At 41.2% G+C, this 16,106-nt stretch overlaps 3 protein-coding genes across 5 annotated transcripts; 2 read left to right on the top strand and 1 right to left on the bottom strand.

The window, feature by feature from the left end:
- The first annotated feature begins 986 nt into the window (after nucleotides 1–986).
- Nucleotides 987–3,682, top strand: neu4 (sialidase 4). Its single transcript, XM_026316940.1, has 4 exons — nucleotides 987–1,063; nucleotides 1,664–1,890; nucleotides 2,062–2,317; nucleotides 2,658–3,682. The coding sequence occupies exons 2-4, from the start codon at nucleotides 1,690–1,692 to the stop codon at nucleotides 3,680–3,682; spliced, it is 1,482 nt and encodes a 493-aa protein (XP_026172725.1). The 5' UTR covers nucleotides 987–1,063; nucleotides 1,664–1,689.
- Nucleotides 3,683–3,993: 311 nt separating this feature from the next.
- gfm1 (G elongation factor, mitochondrial 1) lies at nucleotides 3,994–15,691 on the bottom strand. The gene is made up of 18 exons (XM_026316930.2): nucleotides 15,437–15,691; nucleotides 15,140–15,292; nucleotides 14,854–14,986; nucleotides 13,571–13,775; nucleotides 13,269–13,385; nucleotides 12,795–12,945; nucleotides 12,271–12,425; nucleotides 12,029–12,113; nucleotides 11,784–11,921; nucleotides 11,374–11,475; nucleotides 11,178–11,234; nucleotides 10,939–11,076; nucleotides 10,408–10,490; nucleotides 6,831–6,993; nucleotides 6,589–6,733; nucleotides 6,337–6,497; nucleotides 6,156–6,209; nucleotides 3,994–5,792 (listed from the first exon to the last, which is right to left on the bottom strand). The coding sequence occupies exons 1-18, from the start codon at nucleotides 15,509–15,511 to the stop codon at nucleotides 5,661–5,663; spliced, it is 2,247 nt and encodes a 748-aa protein (XP_026172715.1). The 5' UTR covers nucleotides 15,512–15,691; the 3' UTR covers nucleotides 3,994–5,660.
- Nucleotides 4,852–10,354, top strand: lxn (latexin). Of its 3 annotated transcripts, none has more exons than XM_026316983.2 (7): nucleotides 4,852–5,004; nucleotides 7,836–8,021; nucleotides 8,142–8,204; nucleotides 8,643–8,814; nucleotides 9,093–9,229; nucleotides 9,420–9,482; nucleotides 9,967–10,351. In XM_026316983.2, exons 1-7 carry the CDS (start codon nucleotides 4,882–4,884, stop codon nucleotides 10,078–10,080), a joined length of 858 nt encoding a protein of 285 aa, XP_026172768.1. In that variant the 5' UTR covers nucleotides 4,852–4,881; the 3' UTR covers nucleotides 10,081–10,351. The 3 variants fall into 3 exon arrangements, with proteins under 3 accessions (XP_026172768.1, XP_026172785.1, XP_026172776.1); XM_026317000.2 differs by lacking the exon at nucleotides 4,852–5,004 and adding an exon at nucleotides 5,376–5,462; XM_026316991.2 differs by lacking the exon at nucleotides 4,852–5,004 and adding an exon at nucleotides 7,506–7,731 and having other exon boundaries at nucleotides 9,967–10,354.
- Nucleotides 15,692–16,106: the final 415 nt, after the last annotated feature.

Here is a 16,106-nt window from a genome sequence, read left to right as displayed (position 1 = left end):
TAGCGACCCTGAAATGAGTTTACTGATAAAATGGGTCTCACCTTCTGATTTATTTTTCTATATAAAAACTTATTTCATCTATACCTGCTTATTCCTAACTAGGTTCACAGGGATCTACTGGAGCCTATCCCAGCTCTCTTTGGGTAGGCAGGGGTACACATTTATTCTGTTGAATAAATTCTCAATTTTAGATCAGTTCTTCTAAGATGAACAAAACAAGAAATGAAACATAAAGAAAATGCAGTCATAAGTCTCCTTTAATGATTACGGGTGAACCCGGGTTCAGTCAACACAGAGTGAGAAAGGAAGAAAGAACATTTCTTCTCTTCTCTGCAACCACATTTATACATGAGGTGGATGTGAGAAACTTTATGGGAGTGACTACACATAAACCATGTTTTGCAGGTACGACCTTGAAGACACCAGTGTGGCTCTGTACAGTCTCTGGTTAAGACTATCAGCAAAATCCTCCTACAGCTAAATGACCTCTAAGTTTCATACCTAACTTTGAGATAGTAACTAAGTTAATATGTCTATTATAGATCAGTTATAATTTATTAATGAGAACAACTTTCAGTTACAGAGTTGTAAAAACTTCTCTGGTGTTTTTTTTTTATCAGAATGATGTCCTATGAAATGTAACATAGTGTATTATATACCCCATGATTACAATGTATAATTAATAATTAAGTCCGCTGTAGAGGTCATGAGGTTTAAGTCTTAGTTGCTACACATTCTGCAGAAAATAAAAGTAAACTAGGCCACTGTGAAGGCAGCTCATCAAATCATGGTTCAGTGTGTCCTACACCAGGCCTTCATTTCCACAAAGGTTGCTTTCTGCTGATTCATCCAAAGCTAGATCTGATGAGTGTGGCCCATTTCTGGGTCAGTGAACAGTGTGCCATACTGCTGCACTGAAAAGGGAACTGAGTGGGGAGGTCATATCTTTTAGACCCTCACCCATAAACACACACAAACTAACTACACACTCACGTACTACACCGTCAACCAGAAGTTCGAGCCCTGACACACACTGTACATCGTCCCAAGGAGTAGTTTGAATGTAAGTACCTGCACAATTTCGTCTTCATATTTTCCCAGTGTGAGTATGTACTGATGACCCGTGATGCTGTAGTTGCTGTAGTTGCTAAAAGATATAATATTTGTGAGCAGGCTGTTTAACACTTTGTGGTCTATTCAAAACCACTTTGTGTCACTTGTACAACTCCTCCACAACAGCACAGGCATGTTTTCTTTTTTAGGATTTAATCAGACTTGTTGTTGTGGCATTTTTTTTAGTTAAAATCATATTCGGGATATTATGATGTAGAGTAATAAGAAAAACACTTAACATAAAAATCACTTGTCTTGTCCGAATGAATCTGAATTTAACAACTTGAGCAGGGGCCTCCACTATCAGAAGAACACAGAAGTGTTGTAATGTTTAAGTAATGTTTCAGTATTTTGTTCTCATTTCAGTAATTTATTACATTACTCATACTATATCTACCAAATTCTTTCAGCCCTCTGTTTACTGTAAGAGTTTGTCTATTATATAGACATTGATGTATTTTGTGTATTTTTCACCTGCTTGCCTCTTTATCTTTCTTTAGCTTTGTTATGATTGTTTTAGCTGGGTGTCTTTGTGTTACCTCTTGTTCAGTATAGTGAAAACCACCACCAGAGAGTATGAGGTTGCCCTATTTTCCTGCGAGGTCGATGCTTTTCCACAAGGAGCCAAATGGAGTGACATACAGAGTCCCAGCACTGCTCTACCTGTCCCGCTCCAGATCCTTCCTGGCCTTCTGTGAGGAGAGACTCAGCCCATCTGACTCTCAGGCTCACCTGCTGGTCATGAGGAGAGGCGCTTTCTACAGGAATTATGTAGAGGTCAGTGGTAGCCCTAGAGATGAAGGACTTCTATCTGCTCCTGTAAAAGCAAAAATAAAAATATAGATCAAAATTCAAGGTTAAAGTTAGAGCTGCTTATCAGGTTATAAATATTACATTTATTATTTTTACTGTAAAAACTCTATTCCTTCTTTTTTTTTTTTGCCTAAGTGGGAGGACATGCGTGTCCTGGGCACTGCTTTCCTGCCGGGTCACCGGTCCATGAACCCGTGCCCAGTGTACGATGAATTCACCAGTACTCTCTTTGTGTTCTTCATCGCTGTTCTGGGCAACACCTCAGAGTCTTATCAGCTGGTGACGGGGAAGAATGTAACCAGACTCTGCTTCATATGCAGCACTGATGACGGACACACCTGGAGTCCTGTCACTGACCTTACCAAGAGGGTCATAGGAGACACCATTAAAGGTCAGAGAAAAACATTCATAGAGCATAAATCCAGCCTAAATTATACTGATTGTGTTATTCTGATGATTCATTCTGACTGTGACAAACATAGAAAGTGGTCTTTTAAAACTGGAAATCAAGACTTGAAATCATGACACTTTTGGTTTAAGCCAAACTAATAGTTCCTAATAGATCCTAATGCAACTGAATGCTGATTTTTAAAAGAGGAGTACAAAATTTATCCTCTATCATTAAAGGTACAATGTGGAAAATGTGGAAAAATGAGTGTCATTTAGTGGTGAGATTGCAGAATACATAGTTTGGAATTCTAACACTGCACCTTTTTCTTCCTTTCTTGCAGAATGGGCCACTTTCGCTCTCGGCCCTGGTCATGGCATCCAGTTGAAATCAGGTCGCTTGCTCATTCCTGCCTATGCTTACCACATTGAGTGCAAAGAGTGTTTCGGAAAACTCTGCCAGACCACCCCCCGTGCTTTTTGCTTTCACAGTGACAACCATGGGAGAACCTGGCGATTTGGGGAGGCAGTGCCAGGCCCAGAAAGTGTGGAGTGTCAGGTGGTGTCTGTGGATGAAGAGGATGGGACTAATGTGTTGTACTGTAATGCCCGCAGCCCGCTGGGTTACAGGGTGCAGGCCCTGAGTCTGGATGATGGAGCGGTGTTTCAGGAGGGGCAGCTGGTGCAGCGACTGGTGGAGCCTCGAAACGGTTGTCACGGTAGCTCTGTTGGATTTCCTGCCCCATTACATCTATTTCAAAGCCTTACCCATTACTTACACCAACCCATAGACTTCTCCAGACACTGGACATCATGCATGACCAACTTAAATAACATCTCTCCCTCTCCAAATGTCAACACATCTGTTTTCACAGGCCTATTGGCACCAAGTCACAGTCCCTCCCCAGATTTCCTTACCCCCACATGGGTAGTCTACTCCCACCCAACATGGACCACTGCAAGAAAGGATCTAGGCATGTTTCTCAGTCTGTTTCCCAGAGATCCAGACAGCTGGCATGGCCCCTGGGTGATCTATGAAGGCCCCAGTGCCTACTCTGACCTGGCCTACGTGGAGCTACCACCCTCACCTGGATCACCACCTGCTGTAGCCTTCGCGTGCCTGTTTGAGTGTGGCACTAAAACAGCCTACGATGAAATCTGCTTTAGCATCTTTACCCTCTATGAGCTTATTGATAATCTCCCCCGTGATGTGCAGCTGAGAAATAACCAAAATGAATATATAAGACAGGAAAATAAAGGTAGGAACTGTTCCAGCAGACATGATCAAAATGTACCTGTTTACCAACAAATGTCTCATGTGAAGAAGAGGAAGAAGAACAAGTTGACAAAGATATGTTCTGTGTCTTAAATGTATTTTCAATTGTATAATATAAAGTTAGTACATCTAATAATTTTGTATATATACTCAGTTGCCATATTATACACATATTATAAAATATTTACTGTTAGAGTGATTAATCTTAGGCATAATTCAGTTTTGTGGTGTGCTTGAGTTGATTTCATTTACTGCAACTCAGTTTACACACCTCACTTTGCTGCATTACCTCTTTGTTTTAATGTTGATCACTTCATCACTTCATTAAAGGTTTTACATCCCTTAAATGTTTCTCCTTTGTGACTGATGGCGATTATATCTGAAATAATCAGTTCCACAGAGAATGAATGAACAACCACTTTGATTCCAGTTCCTCTAGTGTGTGATCTTGCTTCTTGTAACCTGAATATGATTGCTTTTTCTTTTTTTTGGACAAACCAAAATTTAAAACAAACTTCTTTGAGGAATTGTAAAAATAATTGTTGTGATAAGCGATGATACAGATAGTGACGGCCCAGGTTACATGAGAATCATAACTCTGCTCAAAAATTACAGGGTTTATGAGTCTGGCCTGATATTATCTTGGGTTGTGGTCCATGAAGAATTTTACAAAGTGTATATTCAGACAATAGCAGCATTTCCTGTGGGAATATTGTGTTGTTGATGTTTGATAGTTAACTCACTTCTCAAGTGGTTCCACATGTTACATAACATCACTTTGCAGCATAACATGAGGTTTTAAACTGTGTAGATTTTTTGTTTTAGCTGCCCTAAACACAAATTCCCAGGGCATGTTTCATTTGGCTCAGTGCCCCCCCCCCCCACCGCATTTAATCTAACACACTGTGGCCTTGACGAGGCTGCAACACATCAAGCTCCCATATTAATCCCACCTGCTTCATGAGCAGGAGCTCTAATGGGATAACTGCTCCTAAATTGATCACGTCTTCTTGCCAGGCTGTTGAAACATTTAGCGGCTGACAATTTAAGTACGTAAGTGCATGAGAGCATATTAACCAGATAAGAGCTGAGTGGTTTGTTTAGTTAAGAGAAAAAAGAGAAACAGACGATGCCAGGAAGACAGTGGGGTCTGGACAGTCTCTTCTCTGCTTCCCCTCCTCCCTCTTGTTGCATAAGCCCACACAGACAGGAGGGTCATTTCCCTGCCTGCATGCTTTCACAGAAGTGTTTATTCCCTTTTCTCTAACAACTGTGTTTTACAGAACAGAGGAATGAGCTTGGTGATGGTCGTCGTTCTGGCCGCGTTTGCAGGGGTGACTGGGAGCCCCTGTGCGACTATCAGACCCGAAGCTGCCTCGTTGGACGTGTCAAATCATTCCAGCAGCGTACTTCAGGTGGGAGAGAATACAGAAATATTTGGACAGATGAGAAGGAACTAGCTCTGTCTGGTAATGGTGCATAATTGTGTTTTTTTTTGCTGCTTTTAGTTTTTACAGAGGTTTGTGGCTAATCAGGGCAGTGAACATGTGAAGTATCTGCAGAAATTGCTCAAGTTTAACAGAACAGGGTGGTGCTGCTTTGAGGTTTTCTTCTAAAAAAAAAAAAAAAAAAAAAAAAAAAAAAGTACTTCCACCACTTCGTTGGGAAATAAATGATCTACACAGAGAAAGAACTACATGTTAAAACAACAATATATACCTTTGTTGCAATCATTATTGCACCAAGACCTTCCTGTACATAGTACAAAAGCCATTATAAGCTCAAGCCAAAACACTCAGTTTGCTTGAAGTTTTCATTATAACCACTCCTCCTGCAAACACTGGCTGCAGAGCATTGAGATCTAAAAATCAAGGTAATAAATATGTTTTTCTACAGTGGTCAATCACTAGGGAGGAAACCGCATGACAAAAGTCAAAGTTAAAAGTAAAGCAAAACAAAAGTTTGTCTCCACCACCCTGAGCCTTATTGTTGAGTCACAGTTGGGCAGAAGAGGTGTTTAAAAGAGGGATGGTAATTATGGCAAAGTCCAACTAGTGTGTATAGTCAGTTTTCAATTCTTCCACTTGTTCTTCTTTGCAGGGAGCTGCCCTGTAGCCTCCAAGTATTTGTGGATGAGTTCTTCTTGTGTGGCTGGCAGGCAGGGCTGATATCTGTTGTACTCCATGGTGTACTCTCCTTTCCCCTTAAAAAAAAAAAAGACAAGATGTTACTTTTAGAATGTCATGTTGTAGTTTTCTGAATTTTCAAACTCCTCTGTACATGTTGTGCCATCACCCTGAGAGGAAGCCTGCAGAAACTCCTTTAATCAAAGTTTTAATTTACAGCAGAAAAACACTGTTTACAGCAAATCTAAAAACTATATTTATTCAGACTCCATGAGGGAAACTAAATATGATTTTGAATGTGATTGGAGGATTATCGTTACAGGGATTTATGTATCATTGTCAAAAAATGACTTTATATGTCACCACCACTTCTGAACCCAAACCAATCCCCAGCACGATCTGGACTATAAAGAACTACATAGTTTGAGGGTAAAACTTACTTCAGTGCAGGAGCGCAGCTCTGTGGCGTAGCCAAACATGTTGTTTAGTGGAATCTGTTAGAAGAAACAGGCTGAAATTAGCAGCAATACAAATGCATGTAGGACGACGTGACAAATGTCGTATGCTTACAGACAACATGCAAAATAACTACTGTAAATAGAAAATACAAACTTGACCCACATCAGCGTACAGAGTGAAGTATCCCTCCGCCCCGTCCTGTCCTGTGATAACACCGTGCCGACGGTTTATCCCAGAAATGACTGTTCCCTGAAACTCCTGAGGTGCCACAACCTCCACAGACATGACTGGCTCCAGGATGATTGTGTTGGCTTTTTCCATAGCTGTGGTGGGAACACCAAAGACAGCGTCAGCAAACAGTGACAACAATACAGAATGAAATAACAGGTCAGATCCCATGTAGTGGACACTCACCCTGCTTCAGAGCGCCCTCCCCTGCACGGATGAAGGAAATCTCATTGGAGTCGACCATGTGATTCGCTCCATCTTCCAGGACAAATCTGACTCCAGAGATCTTGTGGCCGCTCAGGGGTCCCTTCTCACAGGACTCCATGAAGCCCTGCAGTGGGATAGGATAGAACATAAGAAACAAGAAATGAGAAAACAGTTGAAGTGTTGAGAAAATTGAGTTCTGTGTGTACTGTTTTCGTACGTACCCTTTCAACAGCTGGCACAAACTGTTTTGGGACGTTGGTTCCAACAGTTCGATCTTCAAACTCCGCCTTTGTATAATGCTCTGGCTCCAGCGGCTCAAGGACACCGATAACTTTACCGTACTGCCCGGAGCCACCAGACTGCTTCTTATGGGTGAAATCAAACCTATGGAAAATCAGACAAAACATCCAGATCCTAAAGCTGGGGGACATAATGGGACCGGCTGCCATTTGACTCTTGTGTTATCTGCTTTAAAAATCTTTAAAAACTGATACACACATCAGTCATCTAATAATTTTACAGATGTTATTGAGCCTGTTGTGAAATCAACAGTTTTTGTGACTGTTTTTGTGCTAACAATTTTCTCTTAAAATATTCCTTTAATACATCTGTCTATTGACGAAACAAAAATCCTGCTTAAAGTGTTTTGCACCTGTATTTCTAATCTTGCATAATAAATGAATATATACCAGTATTTTTTTGTGGAGGAGTCACCAGTGTAGGCCTGTATAAATCTACTAACTCAGAAGTAATACAATCAATTCCTACCTCAACATATTTTAAGGCTCGATGTTTGCACGCTGGGTAAAGCTGATAAAGAATGGATATGGAACAACAGAAAAGAGATCTGTCCCTTTAAAAAGGGGCAGTCCTCAAAAGAGCTCTGACAGGAAGAGGGAAGTCATTTTTCCACTGGCATGAGGAGCTGCTGGCCCTGAATACCGAACAAATCAAACTAGTCAGGGAGTCTCAGCTTTCTCCTTACAGGCAAAATGTTTATTTAATTCACTGTTCACATTTTTCAGCTCTCACACCTCTTCATCCTGTATTTGTGATGTTTGCTTTCCTGTCTACTTGGTCAATGGATGTCTTCCTTGTGGCCAAAGCTTTTCTTAACTAAAGGTAAACTGATCGAAAAGCTCCACCCCACTGACAGCTGAGGCTCAAAGTCCTCCAGGAACTGGCAGCCCATCCCTGCTCTTCATTGTTTCCTCTCTTTCTCTTAGGGTCAACAGGAGAAAGTATCAGCAGTGGTGAAAGCTGAGGAGGATGTGATGGCGACTGGTGAGCTGAATCCCAATCACTACCCTGCTCGGAGGGCAGCCCAGGTGGTCCAACATTACCTCAACACCCGCTACGGCTCGCCCTACAGGCTGTTTGGACTGCACAGGGTCCACAGCGGACACGCAGAGGTCAGCTGAACTCCACTATCGCAATGTGAACCTTTGACCTTTATAGGTATACAAGGTTTACACAGGGAGTAGTGATGGTATGCACGTTTGACTGTGGTTTATTTCTGATTTCCATTTCAGGATGTGGCAGACACAGGAAGAAAGTATAAGCTGGAAATCACCGTGCAGGAGTTCATTAGCAATGTAGGATGTTTTTCTTTTTTCTTTTCTTTTTCCTAAATATGACATTATATAGTTATATAAGAAGTTATATAATTAAAATGAGACATCTAATATATATTTTTTCTGAACCAGATCATTTAAAATCTTTATTGTGCTTTTAGAGGTTTACTATCATGCTCGTTTGAGTTCGTCTGTGAAGATAATCCATGTTTAGCATTATTCTCACCACTGTGTTCATGGAAAGATACACACAGTTAATCTCTGGTTTTGCAATGGGCAGGTCTGACCCGATATGAAAGAGCTTTACTTAAAACAGCAGTTAAAAGGAGCCTCACAGTGGCTTGTATGATTAATAGTATGTTGCAACCTTCACTGACTGGACTACGCCTTTGTTCTGTAAACCACCTCTTTCCTAAGTGCCTTTTCCCTCTCTGCCTCTTTTTAATCCACTGCGTCCAGACGACAGAGAAACTCTCTGCTGAGGTGTTGTTTCCGAGGGGAGAGAGCCAGGGCTCGCCCCAGGTCCACGCCTCATGTCAGGAGCTCCTGAAAATCAGCATTAAATCTCAAGAGGAGGCCTTGTATCAACAGTACAAAACGAACCAAAGCCTGTTGAAAACACATTTACCTGGTTTGTACAAGAAAAACTCACATACATTGCACAACACCGACCATCTGAAGCTGTTGCATTCTGGGGTTTCAACACTGTTAAGAGTTTGTTGTTTTTAAGTGAACTCAAGTGTTCCTCTCAACACTAACAACCACTCTGTCATCACTGATCCTGAAACCGATCTACTGCACCTTATGAGCACACAGTGTGTCGACACTCGACGAGGCAAATGTTGCATTATAAAGCCCCATTGAATACACACAATGATCTAACCTCCTTCGTGACACTCTGACCAACAGACAGCTATGGTAACATTGAGCCTGACATGCAGCCTTTCTGGCACCTGGGTATCTTGGCCTCCAGCTTCATCATGCTGAATGAATCCAACGAAAACACACTGTACAACATGGCTCAGGTGGCCAACATCACGCAGCTGGTAGGTTGTTCTATCTGTCGTTGAGTCTGCTCGTCAATCTTTCATTGATCAGTAGGGCTAATTGTTATGTTGTTTACAACAGAAAAGATTTTTTTTCTTAAGCTGCACACCAACTGAGGATTAAATCTGTGACATTTGCAATGGACTCACTTTCCATGCTTTGGCTTCATTTTTCCCTTGTTTGCTGCAGGCGACTGAGAACGACCAGCTGAAGTTTGACTATGGCATTCTGCTGCATGAGATGGTGTCTCAGGTAAAAACACTCACAACAATAATCCCCCATCACTTAGTAAAACACCTGGCAAGTGTAATATCAAGGACTGCAACTAACAATTATGTTAATCATGAATTTTTCTTCGCTCTGGTGAACCGGATGGCTACTGCAAATGACAACTGTTACATTTTAGTCCAATATGCAACTAAGGCAAAATCGCTATTTAATAATTTTCTAATGAAATGAAACATGAAAAAAAAAAAAAAAGCTGGTCTCAGCATTTATGAAGCTGTAAATATGAATGTTTATGTTAACAAACCTGATTAACTGCTTTTCCAAATTAACAAGTTGATACAGAAGTCAATCCTATCAACCAAGAATGGCATCTTACAGTAAACTGTTCCGGTACCTTAGTGGGTTATGATGAGCACTGACACTCATGCTGGATCTCTACTATATAAAGGAACAGTTTTACTGCTTGACATCTCATGTTAATCTGACACACTGTGGTATATTCTTGCAGGAAATCATTCACTGGAAACTGCTGTTCACCTGGTCTCCATCAGAGGGAGTTAAAGTGCTGCAGATGGAGCAGCTGCCTCGCTGTCATTGTGAAAAGCCTCCTAACATAAACTAAACTGCTGAAATTGATCCCACTGCCATTACGACTAAAACGTCTTGTATTCCAATAATGGAGCTTGAATGTGTTTATGATGAGGCTGTAAGTACTAAACCAACACTTCCTGTTGATGGTTGCTGCAGAAACTACAGAAAGGTTGGCGTTTGTACTATCAGCAGCCGGATTTACCCATCATATATAATAATACATTACAATACTTTACATTATACTGTCTTTTTTTTGGTTTAGTCCAATTAGTGTAGTCCAATTAAAGGGTGTATAAAAACTATTACCTTAGTTTAAGCTGTTCTGTGTGTGTGTGTCAGTCACATGGTCAGGACTTACGGCACAGGATCGGTGATCGTCTCTCTGAAAGCTACTTTGGGCTTTCCCATCACACAGGCACAGTTGTATTCCCTATCCATCCTCTGAAACAACAAACCAAAACAAATAAGAAAAGGGGCAAAAACAACAGAACAAGCAGGTGAGACTGAAGTTCAGTCTTATTTGTTGAGGTCTGGATATCTCAACTAGAGCCCGTTCCAAAAACACAAAAGCTCAGAGCATTAGAATTGATTTGTTGTGTAGTCTCTACCAGTTATGATAGGCCAGAGACAGCACTTTTCTTCTTTTTAGAACATTAAAAAATTCCTAAGCAACAAGCTGATTTTATCGCAGAGACACTGACTGTTACAGAGGGCTTCTTCTGACAGCTCCAAATCATAAATTAAAACCCACTTGATATACAACACTGTCATTAAAGTATGTTACTTGGTGTTTTGAGGTCAACTGTCCGATCCATTAACTAAAGCCATTCTTACATGTTGTATCAAGCATGCAGTGCATCCTGGAGTTGCACAATATTTGACTGTGTACCTGGGAGTAGATTTCCAGATGCAGCTCGCCCATCCCCGAAATGATGGTTTCTTTGCTCTCTGTGTCAAAATGCACTCTGAATGTCGGATCTTCCCTGGTAAAACGGTTGATGCCTTTGGAGAATTTGTCCAGGTCATTCTGTTGGATAGAAAATGACAAAGGAAAAAGTTGTAGATTCAGACTGTACAGTTAAGATTTATACAGCACATACAGTTCATGTATTTTTTTTTTTTTTTTACCTTGTTGACTGGCTTCATTGACATGGAAATGACGGGGTCTGGGATGTGAATTGACTCCTGTGGGACAAAATTACATAGACACAAGATTCTCCTTAAGCTATATTGTGGAGTAAAGCACAATAATAATTTCCAAACACACATTAATATGTGCAGGTGCCCTGCTCTTTCACTTGTGATTCACATTAAAACTACTCACCATGGAAAGGTTGGCGTTGGTCCTACATGTAAAAGTGTCTCCACTAGCACAGTCGATCCCAAACAGAGCACAGATGTCTCCTGCATAAACCTCATCCACATCCTGAAACAGCATGGATGAAACGGAGACAAAGGAGTGATGGAGACAAGAGGACAAGATGCTGCATTTCAGGACTGAGCTGATCCAAATGTCTCATTTTTAATAACTGATTGTTGTCCTGTTGTTGATGTTTCATGTTTTCTCATGACGCAAGACGGATGGAAACGTTACTTTGGTATCACAGGGGATGTGGTTGTTATCTATACACTTGAGTGAAGCCAAAAGAGGAACCTAAGTATTATGACCAGTCATGCTGCTCTACTGTTTAAGCTGGAAAATTGGCCTGCGGATGTTGGCTGGTTTATTCTCACCTCCATCTGATCGGCATGGAGACGCACAAGCCTCTGAACTCTGACTTTCTTGGTTGTGCGTGTGTTGTGGATGTATTCCCCCTTCTTCAGGCAGCCCTGGTACACCCGCACATATGTCAGCTGACCAAACCTCCCTGCCTGTTCATGTAAAAGACCAGAGGAAACGAGACAGACTGAGTGAGGACCTTCCTGCAAAATTGGTGAAATGAAAAAGACAGTACTAGAATATACGAGAGATGTTGTACCTCCAGTTTAAAGGCCAAACCAACAAAGGGGTTTGCAGGGTCTCTTGTAGGGTCCATTTGAATTTTTGATGTTTCACTGGAATCTCTAACAGTAAAAACACAAAAACATCAGTTTCTCACATAATTTCTCAAAATTGGCTTTCTCTGAAATAATTGAATGAAAATTTCAAATCTGATTATTTAATGCCATCTACTTTCACAATTTGAGCAGAAATGCCTTACAAAAAGACATTTCTTCTTACTCATTATTGAGGATTGCATAGTTTTTGACTTCGGTGGGGTTTGGCAGGTAATCCAGGACAGCGTCCAGTAGAGGCTGGACACCCTTGTTTTTCAGTGCTGTGCCTACCAACACTGGGGTGAAGAGACGCTGCACTGTGGCTCTGCGGATCGCAGCCTGGCAGATAGTAAAGGGAGAAGAGACTGAGGGATAGTTACATGTTTTTTTTTCTTCTTCATCCACAAAATGGGTTTCCATACTTTTTGACATATGTAATCTAATGAATTTTGAAAGGCCTAGTTAGATGAATTTAATGAATAGACAATGTCATGAAAGAACATTGGTAGAAATTAAATCACAGTAATAGTTTAATAGCTAAAATTTCTGCACAATGTTTTGGACAAACTGCCAGAAAGTCTGGCGTGGTGACTCTTTGTCTTGTCTGCTTCTAAAGTCAAAAAATTAATGGTAAAATGAGTCATTTTAAAATTCTAATGAATCAACTACGTATCACATTTGTCATGTCCACGCTCTATAGACACAAACCTTCAAGTCATCATTGGTTGGAATTTTTTCCTCCAAGAACATCTCTCCCAAGGCTTCATCAGCATTGGCCACACACTCCACCAATTCCTGCCTCCGTTCTGTGGCCTCGGCACGAAAATCTGCCGGGATCTCGTCATAGCGAACAGTTTGACTGCAGGGAGAAAAAAAAAAACAAAAAACAATGTACCAAGTTTATATTGTTCAGCAACAGAATCTCAGAAGTTGGTAACGAGACAGAAATGAACACTCAAAAACAAACATTATTTTATTCTTTTTCTGTCTTTGAGTGAAGACAGCTTGGCTACAATAGAGGTAGGTCCCATTTAAAGTAAAAACCGCAGACAGAAACTGAGACACAATTTATACGAATGAGCAAAATAAACAATAAATGAACTATAGTTGAGAACTTGCTAAGTTCTCAACTATAGTGCAGATAAAAATAAAATTACACTATTAGGGAAAACGATCTCTTACCCAAATGGACCTTCAAAATACATGCTCCGCTCCTCTATAAGGTCAATGATGCCACGCATGTTCCCCTCCAGGCCGATGGGGATGCTCACAAAAGCTGCATTGTGGTTCAGTTTGGATCTAAAGAGAAATTAAGACAAAGTAAGTGTGAAGAAATGTGAACAAAAACAAACTACAGTTGATTACAGTATTGCTTATGGAATATTTGATTGAACGTCAACTACTAAATGCAACAAAACGACAGCGACATGGGGATTCACTCTGTTGCTGTTTATTGTTATTTTTTTTCTTCGAGCCCAGTGCACCTCAACTGCTGCAGGGCACGGCTGGGGTTGGCGCCCATGCGGTCTAGCTTGTTGATGAAGGTGAGGAAGGGGACGTTGTAGCGTTTCATCTGTCTGTTCACTGTCATGGTCTGACACTGGACCCCTCCCACTGCACACAGAACCAGCACGGCTCCGTCCAGCACACGCAGTGCCCGCTCCACTTCGATAGTAAAGTCCACGTGACCTGGGAAAACAACGGCAACAATGATATTATGAAAAAAATAAATAAACATGTACAATACAATACAGTAAACATGGAAAAGGACCTACAGTCTTGGAATTATTTAAGCTTCTTCATGTCTATGCAGAGTCAACCACAGATGTAATAAACTATATTTATGCCAGTTATTACATTTAAGAGGTGAGAGATGGGTTTTTAAACTGGTGACCTTGCGCTTTGCATCATGCATCTAAAGACCAGGATGCTCCACCTTCTGCAGCATTTGTTCAGTCAGTGATGACACTTCTACCCGAGGAATAGATGCATTTAACTGCAGCTGCACATTCGTTACAACTCACAGATGTTGACAGCTTCTCCTTATAAACTTGGGCAACTCTGCGGCTGCTAATGGTGAAACGATCAATCTGTTGCAAGAGCCAGTGCAGTTAGAATTGTAATACTTCTACACCACAACACAACTAAAAAAAAATAACATTAGGTCAAGCTGTTTGTACCAGAGAACCTACATTACATACTGGGCATATTTGAAAAAACGTGAACATTTACCACACAGGGAGAATCTCATAAAAAGGTATTTTTAGGTTGCATTATGGAAAATGCAGCATCCAGTGTTTTTGGAGCTGGAGCCACAATAACTGTCAGGACAATGTTACTTTACTGAAAATATTGACATATTATGAAAGTGTAAAAATTAATGTACTCGCTGTAGAGACACTACCCTGTCAGTGGATGTAGTATAACTAAAGATAAGTAGTATGCATTAATGTGCACACAGTATTTTATTGTTGTAGTTGGTGAGGATGGAGGCAATGGGTATTTTGTTTATTGATTAATGGTTTAGTTTGCAGAACCTGAGCAAATAATGAAAAAAGTCCTCAGTCCAAAGTGCCACCAATGGTCCAAAATTCTTCCTATGTTTAGTATTGAAAATCTAATTGAGTAAAATAGCTGGTTAGACAGGCAGTGAGGTGAAAGTCCAGTGTCTGCCTCTGTAATGTTGTAGAGTGGAGTGTAAAGTATAATGAATGTGAAATACATTCAAATTAAGCACAGACACCAGAAAATGGTAAAACTTTAGTACCTGGAGTGTCAATGATGTTGATGTTGTGATTCTTCCACATGGTGTATGTTGCAGCTGATTGGATGGTGATGCCTCGTTGTCTCTCCAGCTCCATAGAGTCCATAGTGGCTCCTACTCCATCCTTCCCCTTCACCTACACACGGCAGAGGGGAGGATCATGAGTGGTTTACCTTAAGGCCTCGGGGGACCTAAGGTGACCTAAGCATGAAGCTCCAGTTTGGGGCCCCACGGTGGGTTCACTGACACCTGACTGCAGCAAGAGCTGCCAACACTAACAGTCACTCACCTCGTGAATCTCTGCTATCCTGCCGGTGTAGTAGAGGACACGCTCGGTCAGGGTAGTCTTCCCCGAGTCGATGTGAGCCGAGATCCCGATGTTGCGGATCCGGTCGTTGGGAAAGACGCCGGAGCCACATGTGCGACAGCTATTTACGAGCACCTGTGGAGATGGCACAGAGGGAGAGCCACATCAAACCAATCTGTCTGTTTACTGATTGTGAAACAGATTGATGGCAGATCAGATCTGGCTGTTCATGAGGACGTTGGACGTCAAATCAACACCACAGCTAAAACGTCACGTTACCTTTTTAAGAGTGACGCTCCCCGGTGCCAGAAGGTGCGTTTTAGCCACAGACAGACCCGCTTTAAGTACTCTCATTCTGCCAACAGCTTTGGTCGGACACAAGGTGGTCGTAGTCCTCCTTTAATGCAACCCCCAACTCCGGCAACCCAATGAATGTCACGCCGGAGCCCTTATGGTTGTGAAACATTACTTCCGTGACTACGGAAGCGCAGTTGTGACAAACGTGCCGATGTTTGCGTTTTCTAATACAAAGTAGTGTGTTTAAAAAGGCAAATAGTGGAGCGTAAACATGATTTGTACCTGATGCTTGTCGAGGTAAACATGAAAATCAAACATATCAAAGCAAACACTTCACAAATGGAGGTGAAAACGCGTACGAACTAAAAGACACATGCTGCATTCAAATGTTCTCAGAAATCTAAAGAGGACCAGTCTATTCACTTGCTCTTGGCTAATCCCCAGTATTGAAAATGAACTACTGGGCTGGTTGATGGCCAAAAAAGTTAGTTATTAAAAACATATATAAATATAAAAACAAATACCATTGCAAATATATATGAACATCACGTTAAAACCGGCAATAATGCTGGTGCCATTCAAACTATATTGAAATTCCGAGGAGCATTTGAAGGCAGCGCATTTAAATGTATCAGAGGTGCCAATCACGGAA

The sequence above is a fragment of the Mastacembelus armatus genome, chromosome 13 (genome assembly GCF_900324485.2).
Source record: "Mastacembelus armatus chromosome 13, fMasArm1.2, whole genome shotgun sequence".
Lineage (NCBI taxonomy): Eukaryota > Metazoa > Chordata > Actinopteri > Synbranchiformes > Mastacembelidae > Mastacembelus > Mastacembelus armatus.
Note: the sequence above shows the minus strand (reverse complement) of the source record. Positions and strands in the feature narration are given on the sequence as shown.

Coding starts and splice junctions, on each gene's coding strand:
- lxn (XM_026316983.2), top strand. CDS start 4,882: ATGAGCTTGGTGATGGTCGTCGTTCTGGCCGCGTTTGCAGGGGTGACT. Junction 8,022..8,141: donor TCCACAGCGGACACGCAGAG/GTCAGCTGAACT, acceptor TTTCCATTTCAG/GATGTGGCAGACACAGGAAG. Junction 8,815..9,092: donor GTTGAAAACACATTTACCTG/GTTTGTACAAGA, acceptor TCTGACCAACAG/ACAGCTATGGTAACATTGAG.
- neu4 (XM_026316940.1), top strand. CDS start 1,690: ATGAGGTTGCCCTATTTTCCTGCGAGGTCGATGCTTTTCCACAAGGAG. Junction 1,891..2,061: donor TCTACAGGAATTATGTAGAG/GTCAGTGGTAGC, acceptor TTTTTGCCTAAG/TGGGAGGACATGCGTGTCCT. Junction 2,318..2,657: donor CATAGGAGACACCATTAAAG/GTCAGAGAAAAA, acceptor CCTTTCTTGCAG/AATGGGCCACTTTCGCTCTC.
- gfm1 (XM_026316930.2), bottom strand. CDS start 15,511: ATGAGAGTACTTAAAGCGGGTCTGTCTGTGGCTAAAACGCACCTTCTG. Junction 12,114..12,270: donor TATGCAATCCTCAATAATGA/GTAAGAAGAAAT, acceptor TTTTACTGTTAG/AGATTCCAGTGAAACATCAA. Junction 6,498..6,588: donor GGAGGGCGCTCTGAAGCAGG/GTGAGTGTCCAC, acceptor TTCCCACCACAG/CTATGGAAAAAGCCAACACA.